Here is a 13,308-nt window from a genome sequence, read left to right as displayed (position 1 = left end):
ACAGCGCACTGAGATGACTCGACGTGGAGAAGTAACACAATGGCAGGAGGGACTGTTGCGGTAATGCCTGTTGCCTCTCGGCTCGGGACCTTCGGCCGACGTTTGTTGAATAATTTTTCAGATATTTCGCCAACACGAGTGGCTGGCGTCCTGTAAGATTCATCCTCCGTTGCTGGTTGAAAGACATTTCTGTTCCCCATCCTGGCAGTATGCAACCACTGACATTTATGTCACCACCTGCTGATTTCAAATGCTTGTCATTTTAAAGGCGTACTGCTATACCCGCATATTTACACCGTCAACAGTTGTGGGTGTTTTCAAATGTATATCTATCATTTTAATACGTAACCGGTGTTATAGTAAACGCGAGCGCGAATGACGTTACATATTCGACATTGCTTTAAAATAACATTACTGCTCGCTCGTGTTCACTACTGCAACGCCGGCCGCGGTGGTCTAGTGGTTCTAGGCGCTCAGTCCGGAACCACGCGACTGCTACGGTCGCAGGTTCGAATCCTGCCTCGGGCATGGATGTGTGTGATGTCCTTAGGTTAGTTAGGTTTAAGTAGTTCTAAGTTCTAGGGGACTGATGACCACAGATGTTAAGTCCCATAGTGCTCAGAGCCATTTGAACCACTACTGCAACGCTTATGTATTAAAATGACAAATATAATTCGTATATATTCACAGCGGCTGACACTAATAATTTACGAAGGAAGGAAGGTAGATTAGAGTTTGTCTCGTCGACAGCTTGGTCATTAGAGACGGAGCACAAGCTAAGATTACAAAAGGATGTGAAAGGAAATCGGTCGTGTCCTTCTCGAAGGAACCATTCCGGCGTTTGCCTGGAGTGATTTAGGGAATTCGAGGAAAACCTAGCTCAGGATGGCCGGAAGCGGATCTGAACCGTCCTCCTCCCGAAAATTCACGAGTACAGTATCGGAATATGCACTTGAAAATGCAAAACAGTCGAAATAAACTGATAGCGCTATAAGTGACAGTATAACAGCTACGTTGGCAAATGGAAATGTTCAAGAATTTTTGGGTGTATCACACGAGATGACAAATCTTATTCCTTTCCTGGTGAGGGACTACCCTTAAGAAGTTACATGTACACCCCACGGTGTATCTCACGAAAACGCCATAGTGTAGATGTACCTAAGAGTGCGAAGTCCCAAAGAGAGCGCAGCTTCTGTTCCTGACAGTTGACTAAACTGATCAGCTCGTCACTGACGTAGTTGCTTTCAGAGCGGTGTCAGAAACACCAGATACAAGTTATGTGAAGAAATCCTGTGTTTCCGAAGTGAAACAGGTAAGAATCACTTTTCAGCTTCCTTGATGTAGTTCAGGTACTGTGCTGCAAAAATTATACTCGGAAAACACGAGCAATAGCCTTTAATTCTTAACTGCATTGTGAAAGGCTGACTTACAACCTACCATACTCCATCCACATGTTTTGCAAATGTGACGTGTGCTGCCATTTGTTGACTTCGCTTGCAATCATTGTTTCTGTACGAAACAGGGTGCTTATAACGTCCTCAAAGACTATGTGTATTCTCTTTATGGTTGTTTGGCTGATTTGGGGGAGGGGAGCAAACAGCGAGGTCATCGGTGCCATCGGATTAAGAGAGTATGAGGAAGGAAGTTGGCGGTGCCCTTTCAAAGGAACCATTCCAGCGTTTGCGTGGAGCGAATTAGGGAAATCATGGAAAACCTGAATCAGGATGGCCGGACGCGGGTTTGAACTGTGTCCTCCAGAATGCGAGTCCAGTGTGCTAACCGCTGCGTCACCTCGCTCGGTCTCTCTTTAGGGCACAAATGCAAATTTTTACCTCTTGAGCGCGTTGTGGAGTACGAAGGGTAAATTTTGTTTCTGAATGACTTCAAATTAAAGTTCGAAAATAGGACAGGAAGCTCATGTAAACTGAAGAGTTGCTCAATGAAAGCAGACAACGAATTGAAAATGGAGAAAACAAACAAACGTAGCCACTGCTCTTGGTTCGAAGGAGTCTGCTTTAAGGAAAATACTGAAAGCTGTGAGTAGAGGACATAGATTTTGACGTTTTTCAGGGGACTGGACCCGGTGCATAAAGTGAGAGCGATGGTGGCACGAATAGTGCTCTTCATTTGAGGGTGATTTGCGTTTGTTTGTGACGTTTGCTAAATACAGACTTTTTAGGTATGTTTTTCGTACTCTTAGGCGCAGATGAACGTTTTCCGTATTTTTGGAAAGTTCAATGAAGGTATTACCGCTCTGATGCTGTAGATTTCTGAGCATGCAGATTTTGTGTTAATAATATAAACCAAAAATGATTTTGTTTTTCTGTTGATAATAAGCCAGATATTACGGTTATTCCTTAATAGCACACTCTTATGTACTACTGGCCTTTAAAATTGCTACAGCAAGAAGAAATGCAGATGATAAACGGCTATTCATTGGACAAATATATTATACTAGAACTGACATATGATTACATTTTCACGCAATTTGGGTGCATAGGTCCTGAGAATTCAGTACCCAGAACAACCACCCCTGGTCGTAATAACGGCCTTGATTCGCCTGAGCATTGAGTCAAACAGAGCTTGAATGGCGTGTACAGGTACAGCTGCCCATGTAGTTTCAACACGATACCACAGTTCATCAAGGGTATTGTAACGAGCCAGTTGCTCGGCCACCATTGGCCAGACGTTTTCAATTGGTGAGAGATCTGGAGAATGTGCTGGCCAGGGCAGCAGTCGAACATTTTCTGTATCCAGAAAGGCCCGTACAGGACCTGCAACATGCGATCGTGCATTATCCTGCTGAAATGTAGGGTTTCGCAGGGATCGAATGAAGGGTAGAGCCACGGGTCGTAACACATCTGAAATGTAACGTCCATTGTTCAAAGTGCCGTCAATGCGAACAAAACGTGACCGAGACGTGAAACCAATGCCACCCTATACCATCACGCCGGGTGATACGCCACTATGGCGATGACGAATACACGCTTCCAATGTGCGTTCACCGCGATGTCGCCATACACGGATGCGACCATCATGATGCTGTAAACAGAACCTGGATTCATCCGAAAAAATGACGTTTTGCCATTCGTGCACCCAGGTTCGTCGTTGAGTACACCATCGCAGGCGCTCCTGTCTGTGATGCAGCGTCAAGGGTAACCGCAGCCACGGTTTCCGAGCTGATAGTCCATGCTCCTGCAAACGTCTCAGAACTGTTCTTGCAGATGGTTGTTGTCTCGCAAACGTCCCCATTTGTTGCCTCAGGGATCGAGACGTGGCTGCACGATCCGTTACAGCCGTGCGGATAAGATGCCTGTCATCTCGACTGCTAGTGATACGAGGCCGTTGGGATCCAGCACGGCGTTCCGTATTACCCTCCTGAACCCACCGATTCCATATTGTGCTAGCAGCCATTGGATCTCGACCAACGCGAGCAGCAATGTCTCGATACGATAAACCGCAATCGCGATAGGCTACAATCCGACCTTTATCAAGGTCGGAAACGTGATGGTACGCATTTCTCCTCCTTACACGAGTCATCACAACAACGTTTCACCAGGCAACGCCGGTCAACTACTGTTTGTGTATGAGAAATCGGTTGGAGACTTTCCTCATGTCAGCACGTTGCATGTGTCGCCACCGGCGCCAACCTTGTGTGAATGCTCTGAAAAGCTAATCATTTGCATATCACAGCATCTTCTTCCTGTCGGTTAAATTTCGCGTCTGTAGCATTTCACCTTCGTGGTGTAGCAATTTTAGTGGCCAATAGTGTATGATTCCCCTTATAGGTACGATGACTAGGCAGATTCGAGCGCACATGGAGACATACAAAAAAATACCTCTTCCTGCCCGCCATTCGCGAGTGAAACTACACAAGGCACCCTCCTCCAATAAGCATAAGCTTGCTTGCGGTATGTAGACGTAAGTTTGTAAAAAAGAAAACCTGAGGTATTAACCAGGAGTCGAAGCCCTCCGCGGCAGCCACCGATGACGCTGACCGTTAGACTACAGAGAGATTCTGTGTTGCATCAGAAGGGAGGAGGGTTCTGGAACGTTGTCACAAGCAGTCCGTCGCTACAAATGTGATCCAGGGGCAGCGCTAGCAAGTAGCGGGTAGCGCGGCAGACAGTACCGGGCGGGCAGCGGCCGTGTTGACACGGTCGGCGGAGCGGCGCGCCCGGCCATCCGTGACACGCGGCTACGCCCTCGCCGCTGCGCGCTGCGCGCCGTGTGGTCGCCGCCCTCACTCTCGTCTCCTCCGCTGCGCTCGCGCTGCCAGGTGGGCGCCACACCACCTCCTGTCTTATTCTACGAGGGCAGTTCAATAAGTAATGCAACACATTTTTTTTCTCGGCCAATTTTGGTTGAAAAAACCGGAAATTTCTTGTGGAATATTTTCAAACATTCCCGCTTCGTCTCGTATAGTTTCATTGACTTCCGACAGGTGGCAGCGCTGTACGGAGCTGTTAAAATGGCGTCTGTAACGGATGTGCGTTGCAAACAACGGGCAGTGATCGAGTTTCTTTTGGCGGAAAACCAGGGCATCTCAGATATTCATAGGCGCTTGCAGAATGTCTACGGTGATCTGGCAGTGGACAAAAGCACGGTGAGTCGTTGGGCAAAGTGTGTGTCATCATCGCCGCAAGGTCAAGCAAGACTGTCTGAACTCCCGCGTACGGGCCGGCCGTGCACAGCTGTGACTCCTGCAATGGCGGAGCGTGCGAACACACTCGTTCGAGATGATCGACGGATCACCATCAAACAACTCAGTGCTCAACTTGACATCTCTGTTGGTAGTGCTGCCACAATTGTTCACCAGTTGGGATATTCAAAGGTTTGTTCCCGCTGGGTCCCTCGTTGTCTAACCGAACACCATAAAGAGCAAAGGAGAAACATCTGTGCGGATTTGCTTGCTCGTCATGTAGCTGAGGGTGACAATTTCTTGTCAAAGATTGTTACAGGCGATGAAACATGGGTTCATCACTTCGAACCTGAAACAAAACGGTAATCAATGGAGTGGCGCCACACCCACACCCCTACCGAGAAAAAGTTTAAAGCCATACCCTCAGCTGGTAAAGTCACGGTTACAGTCTTCTGGAACGCTGAAGGGGTTATTCTGTTCGATGTCCTTCCCCATGGTCAAACGATCAACTCTGAAGTGTATTGTGCTACTCTTCAGAAATTGAAGAAACGACTTCAGCGTGTTCGTAGGCACAAAAATCAGAACGAACTTCTCCTTCTTCATGACAACGCAAGACCTCACACAAGTCTTCGCACCCGAGAGGAGCTCACAAAACTTCAGTGGACTGTTCTTCCTCATGCACCCTACAGCCCCGATCTCGCACCGTCGGATTTCCATATGTTTGGCCCAATGAAGGACGCAATCCGTGGGAGGTACTACGCGGATGATGAAGAAGTTATTGATGCAGTACGGCGTTGGCTCCGACATCGACCAGTGGAATGGTACCGTGCAGGCATACAGGCCCACATTTCAAGGTGGCGTAAGGCCGTAGCATCGAATGGAGATTACGTTGAAAAATAGTGTTGTGTAGCTAAAAGATTGGGGAATAACCTGGTGTATTTCAATGCTGAATAAAACAACCCCTGTTTCAGAAAAAAAATGTGTTGCATTACTTATTGAACTGCCCTCGTACATCACAACCAGCCTGCCGCTCGCGTATTAGATTCCGGCACGATCTCGCCAGTAAAGACTGCTTTACTTCATTAAAAATTATTAAATAAGCCTACACATTCCAGATTTCCACCTTCACAGAAATCCATTTTTCCCTCCCTTCTTCACTTTTTCGTCTTTACAGTACGCCTGAATGGTTTCTTCCTCGTAAGCCTGAAAAGGGTAGTCGTCGACAGTCGTAGAAGTAACATCGGGCAAATCCCAGGGAAGCGTATTGGTATCCGTGCTGTTCAAGGTGTGCATTAATGACGTGTCACTCCTGGTAGCTGAGTGGTCAGCGCGACGGAATGTCATACCTAACGGCCCGGGTTCGATTCCCGACTGGGTCGGAGATTTTCTCCGCTCAGGGACTGGGTGTTGTGTTGTCCTTACCATCATCTTTTCATCCCCATCGACACGCAAGTCGCCGAAGTGGCGTCAGCTCGAAAGACTTGCACCAGGCGAACGGTCTACCCGACGGGAGGCCCTAGCCATACGTCATTTCCATTTCCAATGACCTGTTGCATAGTATAACTAGGAATCACAGACTTTTTGCAGATGAATGTAATGAAATTCTACACGGTCCAGCCACGCACCTGAACCGCGTGAGTCCCATTCAGACAGCTCCCTTTATGTCTTCGGAGGTGGGATCTCCTGAATATGCAGTCCTATTCTGCAGGAATGTCAGACAAAAAATGGTTCAAATGGCTCAGAGCACTATGGGACTTAACAGCATAGGTCATTAGTCCCTGAGAACTACTTAAACCTGACTAACCTAAGGACATCACACACATCCATGCCCGAGGCAGGATTCGAACCTGCGATCGTAGCGGTCGCGCGGTTCCAGACTGAAGCGCCTAGAACCGCTCGGCCAAACCGGCCGGCAATGTCAGACAAATCAGGGAGATAGTACAAGCACACAGCGTTTACATGGAGCGCCAACTATACGATGCACTATGAAACGAAACAGAATGGACACTAGACTGTTAAATACACTAACAGACAAGATTTAAAAGGCGACGCAAGAAGAACCGCTAGGCTCACAAACTTACAGAAGATAAAATACGAGGGTTTGAACTTAAATGGTGCCGACTATTTATTCACAACCGATACGAAAGAGTTACATGTTTGCACCTGTTACTGTCCTTCAAAGCAGTCACCAGCGTTGTGTAGAACCCGTTGCCAGCGATGTGGAAGGTGTAGTATACCGTTAGCAGAGCCCGATCTGTTGATGGTGCGAATGGAGCGGTCTACTGCCTGTCGAACCTGTGGAACAGTTCTGAGACGAAGGCCACCGTATAGTATTACTGTTCGTTTCTGAAGCATCGACTGCGACCAGCTTTGCGAAAGAAACGGCGACACTTTCTGCGCAGTCCACCCATCATTTTGGACGACAATGCGCGGACGCTTACAGCGCAAGCTGTGGCTGCTCTGTTCGGTCAATGGGACTGGGAAGTACTCTACCATCGACCATACTCCTCGGACTTAAGTCCTTGTGATTCAGAAGTGTTGCAATTGTAGGCGACTCGCTTTGTATGATCAGAAATCTAAAATTGTGGACTTCACAAAAAGAAAAACGTAGCATCCTGTAACTACAGTAACCGTGAGCTATAATTTATTCATCTCATAAAAAAACCTGGGTCGAACAGTTTGTAGCGAAGTGAAATGGAATGATCGTACAATCTCAGACGTAGATAAAGCAGACTCGTTGGTAGGATGCTAGTAAAATGCAGTCAGTCTTCTAAATAAAGTATCCTCAAATATTGCTGAACAATGTGGGACCCGTTCCACATAGAACTATCGGAAGGTACTGAATGTATAAGAGCACAACGGTGATGCTGAAGATCGTGTACTGAAAGCCGCTTGAAGATTCCACCATGTCTAGTTAAGAAATTTCAAGGACGAGCATTAAAAGAGGAACTTACTGTGAAGATGAGGCTAGGCTAATTACGGTGCGCACAGAGGCGTTTAAGCATCCTTGCGTGAATGTAACAGGAAAAAAAGCCCTAATATTTGCTACCATTAGAAGTGCCCTCTTGCTTCTATTTCAGATATAGATGTAGATGTAAGCCACGCGGAAAATACAGGGTGAACCAAACCTCTATCGTCTAAATTTCTTCGAGGATATTTTCTGAGTTATTTTCCTATAAAGGAACCGCGGCATCCGGTGACTCTTTACACAGTAACTACATCTCGTTTGATTTATTACTGCGCCGGCCGGTGTGACCGAGCGGTTCTAGACGCTACAGTCTGGGACCTCGCGACGGCTAAGGTCACAGGTTCGAATCCTGTCTCGGACACGGATGTGTGTGATGTCCTTAGGTTAGTTAGGTTTAAGTAGTCCTACGTTCTATGGGACTGATGACCTCAGAAGTTAAGTCCCATAGTGCTCAGAGCCTTTTGAACCATTTCTTGCCCGCATATCGTGGTCGTGCGGTAGCGTTCTCGCTTCCCACGCCCGGGTTCCCGGGTTCTATTCCCGGCGGGGTCAGGGATTTTTGCCTCGTGATGGCTGGGTGTCGTGTGCTGTCCTTAGGTTAGTTAGGTTTAAGTAGCTCTAAGTTCTAGGGGACTGATAACCGTAGATGTTAAGTCCCATAGTGCTCAGAGCCATTTGAACCAACCATTTCTTACTGCATTTATCTTCGTATCTGCATTGCATTGGAGACATCTACACTCCAGTGCAAATGTCGACTGCATGTGCTGTGTGTCCCGTTTGGAAGCAAACTTCTTCAGTTAACCAGTTCACTCGTGTCCGGTTTACTCTTAGCCCTAAAGCTGACATTGAGTACTGCTCTATTCCGTCTCGAGTTTATTTTTTGAGCAGTATAAGTTGTACGCCAACACCAATATACAGTAGCCATGGTTAGATTTACCGATCATGAGTTAGACTTGTGTATGGATTCACTGAATGCCACGGAAGACCTCCACAGCGACTCTCTGCTCAGCTGATGAACGGAATCAGACATTTTTCGCGTTATCTGCGGCCCATACACTGAGACGAAAAGCATGTATAGGTGGCGGTGGTATCGAGTAGACACTGAAGGGTAGTGCATTGGCGGAGCTGTCAGTTGCTGAGTGCAACCCCCGGCGCAGTAATAATGTAAGTAGGCTGTTTATGTTTTCTTATTGGCAACGTTACGTAGCGCTCTGTATGAAAATCACTGGCTGTGGTGTGTGCAGTCTGTGGCTAGTTTGCACTGTTGTCTGCCATTGTAGTGTTGGGCAGCGGCAGCTGGATGTGAACAGCGCGTAGCGTTGCGCAGTTAGAGGTGAGCCGCCAGCAGTGGTGGATGTGGGGAGAAAGATGGCGGAGATTTGAAATTTGTAATACTGGATATCATATATTATGACTATTAAGGTAAATACATTGTTTGTTCTCTATTAAAATCTTTCATTTGCTAACTATCCCCATCAGTAGTTAGTGCCTTCCGTAGTTTGAATCTTTTATTTAGCTGGCAGAAGTGGCGCTCGCTGTATTGCAGTAGTTCGAGTAATGAAGATTTTTGTGAGGTAAGTGATTTGTGAAAGGTATAGATTAATGTTAGTCAGGGCCATTCTTTTGTAGGGATTTTTGAAAGTCAGATTGCGTTGCGCTAAAAAATATTGTGTGTCAGTTTAAGCACAGTCTTGTATAAATTGTTCTAAGGGGACGTTTCAATAACTCACGTGAAACTGTGTCCGACGCGACTACGGACACACGACGGGAATTAACAGACTTTGGACGCGGAATGGTAGTTGTAGCTAGACGCACGAGATATTCCATTTCGACAATATTCCGAGATCCACAGTGTCAGTGACAAGTATATCAAATTTCGCGGCCACCACTTAACGATCAAGAGCAGCGGGCGTTTCGTAGAGTTGTCAGTGCTAACAGACAAGCAACACTGCGTGAAATAACCAAAGAAATGAATGTGGGACGTACAATGAACGTATCCGTTTGGACAGTGCAGCGTAATTTGACGTTAATGGGATATGGCAGTAGATGACCGACGTGACTCAGCAGCACGTCGGCGTGCATCATTTCTCCTGGGCTCGTGGCCATGTCGCTTGGATTATAGACGACAGAAAAACCGTGGCCAGGTCAGTTCGTAAGAGCTAATGATTCGAGTTTGGTGCTGAATCCACGAAGCCATGGACCCAAGTTGTCAACAAGGCATTGTGGAAGATGGTGGTGGCTCAATAATTGTGTGGGCTGTGTTTACATGGAATGGATTGGGCCCTCTGGTCGAACTGAACCGATCATTCACTGGAAATGCTTACGTTCAGCTAGTTGGAGCCATTCATGGACTTCAAATTTCCAAACAAGGTCGCAGCGCCACAACTGTTCGCGACTGGTCTGAAGAACATTCTGGACAATTCGAGCGAATGATTTGGCCACCCAGATCGGTCGACATGAATCACATCGAACGTTTATATTATATGAGGGTTTATACAGGGTGATTCAAAAAGAATACCACAACTTTAGGAATTTAAAACTCTGCAACGACAAAAGGCAGAGCTAAGCACTATCTGTCGGCGAATTAAGGGAGCTATAAAGTTTCATTTAGTTGTACATTTGTTCGCTTGAGGCGCTGTTGACTAGGCGTCAGCGTCAGTTGATGCTAAGATGGCGACTGCTCAACAGAAAGTTTTTTGTGTTATTGAGTACGGCAGAAGTGAATCGATGACAACACTGAGAATCCGCGGCAAACAACTCAGTATGAACGTGACTCGCCTAAGGTGAACGTTTTCTGTGCCATTTCAGCCAATAAAGTTTTTGGTCCCTTTCTCTTCAAAGGTGCTACTGTAACTGGACTACAGTATCTGGAGATGTTAGAGAATTGGCTGTTCCCTCAGCTCGAACAAGAAGCACAACAATTCATATTTCAGCAGGATGGAGCGCCACCACATTGGCACTTATCTGTCCGTAACTACCTGAACGTAAACTACCCGAAGCGATGGATCGGCCGCCAGGCAGCCCGTGACAGAGCACTTCATCACTGGCCTCCAAGAAGCCCTGATCTTACCCCCTGCGATTTTTTCTTATGGGGGTATGTTAAGGATATGGTGTTTCGGCCACCTCTCCCAGCCACCATTGATGATTTGAAACGAGAAATAACAGCAGCTATCCAAACTATTACGCCTGATATGCTACAGAGAGTGTGGAACGAGTTGGAGTATCGGGTTGATATTGCTCGAGTGTCTGGAGGGGGCCATATTGAACATCTCCGAACTTGTTTTTGAGTGAAAAAAAAACCTTTTTAAATACTCTTTGTAATGATGTATAACAGAAGGTTATATTATGTTTCTTTCATTAAATAGACATTTTTAAAGTTGTGGTATTCTTTTTGAATCACCCTGTATTATATGACCGAGAGATCAGTTCGTGCACAAAATTCTGAACGGCGACACTTTCGCAATTATGGGCGGTTGTAGAGGCAGCACTGCTTAATATCTCTGCAGGACTTGCAACGACTTGGCGATTCGTTGCCACGTCGTGTTGCTGCACTGTAGGAAAATTTGAACGGGTCTGCTCGAGATAGCACGTCAAGGTCGCTCCTATCTGTTTACGATCGTTGCTCACACTGGTTAGCGGATGTGTCAGTGTCACGAAATACTAAAATAAGATTGAAGGTAGAATTTAATCTCGCCTCGATGACGTCATGGATGCGGAAGAATATGGGTATGGCCATTTGGTAGCAACCGAGCCGACATTCACCGTAGAGTATTAACGGGCTCTAAGAAACTCGTAAAGCCAGACGGCTCGAGGGGATGAGAACCCCATTCCTGCCGACTGCAGTGGAGACGCTCGGCTAGCACGCAGCCGGTGTTCCCGGAGGGCGGCACGCCGGCCAGTCACAACAGCGCGCGCCATTGTCCGCCCACACAGGGACTGCTTTCACAGCGTGCAACGAGTGAAAAACACAAAATCAGCTGTGGCGCCAGACAAGACACTCGCACTGCGGTCCGTTGTGCGTACATAGTACTAAGAGCAGTACGGGTTGAGGACACCGGGCACTTTTGTCATCATCATCATCATCATTTAAGACTGATTATGCCTTTCAGCGTTCAGTCTGGAGCAAAGCCCCCCTTATACAGTTCCTCCATGATCCCCTATTCAGTGCTAATATTGGTGCCTCTTCTGATGTTAAACCTATTACTTCAAAATCATTCTTAACCGAATCCAGGTACCTTCTCCTCGGTCTGCCCCGACTCCTCCTACCCTCTACTGCTGAATCCATGAGTCTCTTGGGTAACCTTGCTTCTCCCATGCGTGTAACATGACCCCACCATCTAAGCCTGTTCGCCCTGACAGCTACATCTATAGAGTTCATTCCCAGTTTTTCTTTGATTTCCTCATTGTGGACACCTTCCTGCCATTGTTCCCATCTACTAGTACCTGCAATCATCCTAGCTACTTTCATATCCGTAACCTCAACCTTGTTGATAAGGTAGCCTGAATCCACCCAGCTTTCGCTCCCATACAACAAAGTTGGTCGAAAGATTGAACGGTGCACAGATAACTTAGTCTTGGTACTGACTTCCTTCTTGCAGAAGAGAGTAGATCGTAGCTGAGCGCTCACTGCATTAGCTTTGCTACACCTCGCTTCCAGTTCTTTCCCTATGTTGCCATCCTGTGAGAATATGCATCCTAAGTACTTGAAACCGTCCACCTGTTCTAACTTTGTTCCTCCTATTTGGCACTCAATCCGTTTATATTTCTTTCCCACTGACATTGCTTTCGTTTGGAGATGCTAATCTCCATACCATAGTCCTTACGTTTCTGATCTAGCTCTGAAATATTACTTTGCAAACTTTCAATCGAATCTGCCATCACAACTAAATCATCAGCATATGCAAGACTGCTTATTTTGTGTTCACATATCTTAATTTCACCCAGCCAGTCTATTGTTTTCAACATATGATCCATAAATAATATGAACGAGGACACCGGGCACTTTTGTGTTTCTCATTTTTCGGAGAATCTGTATCAGCTACGTTCGTAGTTAGGAATAGAATGTACAGTAAACGGGAGATATTTTTTTCAGTATTCAAAAGTGGCTCCGAGCACTGTGGGACTGAACATCTTAGGTCATCAGTCCCCTGTAACTTAGAACTACTTAAACCTAACTAACCTAAGGACATCACACACATCCATGCCCGAGACAGGATTGTAACCTGCGACCGTGGCGGTCACGCGGTTCCAGACTGAAGCGCCTAGAACCACTCGGCCACACTGGCCGGCTGTTCAGTATTATGTTTCTTCATCGACTGTCGATATTCGCCTACTGATGTATCTGTCATCGTGTCGTTACATTTCTTATGCGAAACATACGCTGGGATTATTAGTCCACCCCCGGGTTCCCAGGTTCGATTCCCGGCGGGGTCAGGGGTTTTCTCTGCCTCGTGATGACTGGGTGTTGTGTGATGTCCTTAGGTTAGTTAGGTTTAAGTAGTTCTAAGTTCTAGGGGACTGATGACCGTAGATGTTAAGTCCCATAGTGCTCAGAGCCATTATTAGTAGCTCATAGTCTATAAGCAGATAAGTAGCCAAACATACTTTCGGTTTCATCCCTTTTTGTGAAAGAGATCATTAAAATTTAAATATAGTTTCTTATCCAGAATGAGATTTTCACTCTGCAGCGGAGTGTGCA

At 46.6% G+C, this 13,308-nt stretch overlaps 1 protein-coding gene across 1 annotated transcript in view; it reads right to left on the bottom strand.

Annotated features, from left to right (window-relative positions):
• Positions 1–4,074: 4,074 nt before the first annotated feature.
• LOC126101516 (uncharacterized) overlaps positions 4,075–13,308 on the bottom strand; it is a 53,139-nt gene continuing 43,905 nt past the window's right edge. The window contains exon 3 of the mRNA XM_049912159.1: positions 4,075–4,298. Within this exon, the coding sequence (XP_049768116.1) occupies positions 4,075–4,298 (224 nt within the window). The remainder of the gene's footprint in view (positions 4,299–13,308) is intronic.

The sequence above is a fragment of the Schistocerca cancellata genome, chromosome 9 (genome assembly GCF_023864275.1).
Source record: "Schistocerca cancellata isolate TAMUIC-IGC-003103 chromosome 9, iqSchCanc2.1, whole genome shotgun sequence".
In the NCBI taxonomy this organism is placed as follows: domain Eukaryota; kingdom Metazoa; phylum Arthropoda; class Insecta; order Orthoptera; family Acrididae; genus Schistocerca; species Schistocerca cancellata.
Note: the sequence above shows the minus strand (reverse complement) of the source record. Positions and strands in the feature narration are given on the sequence as shown.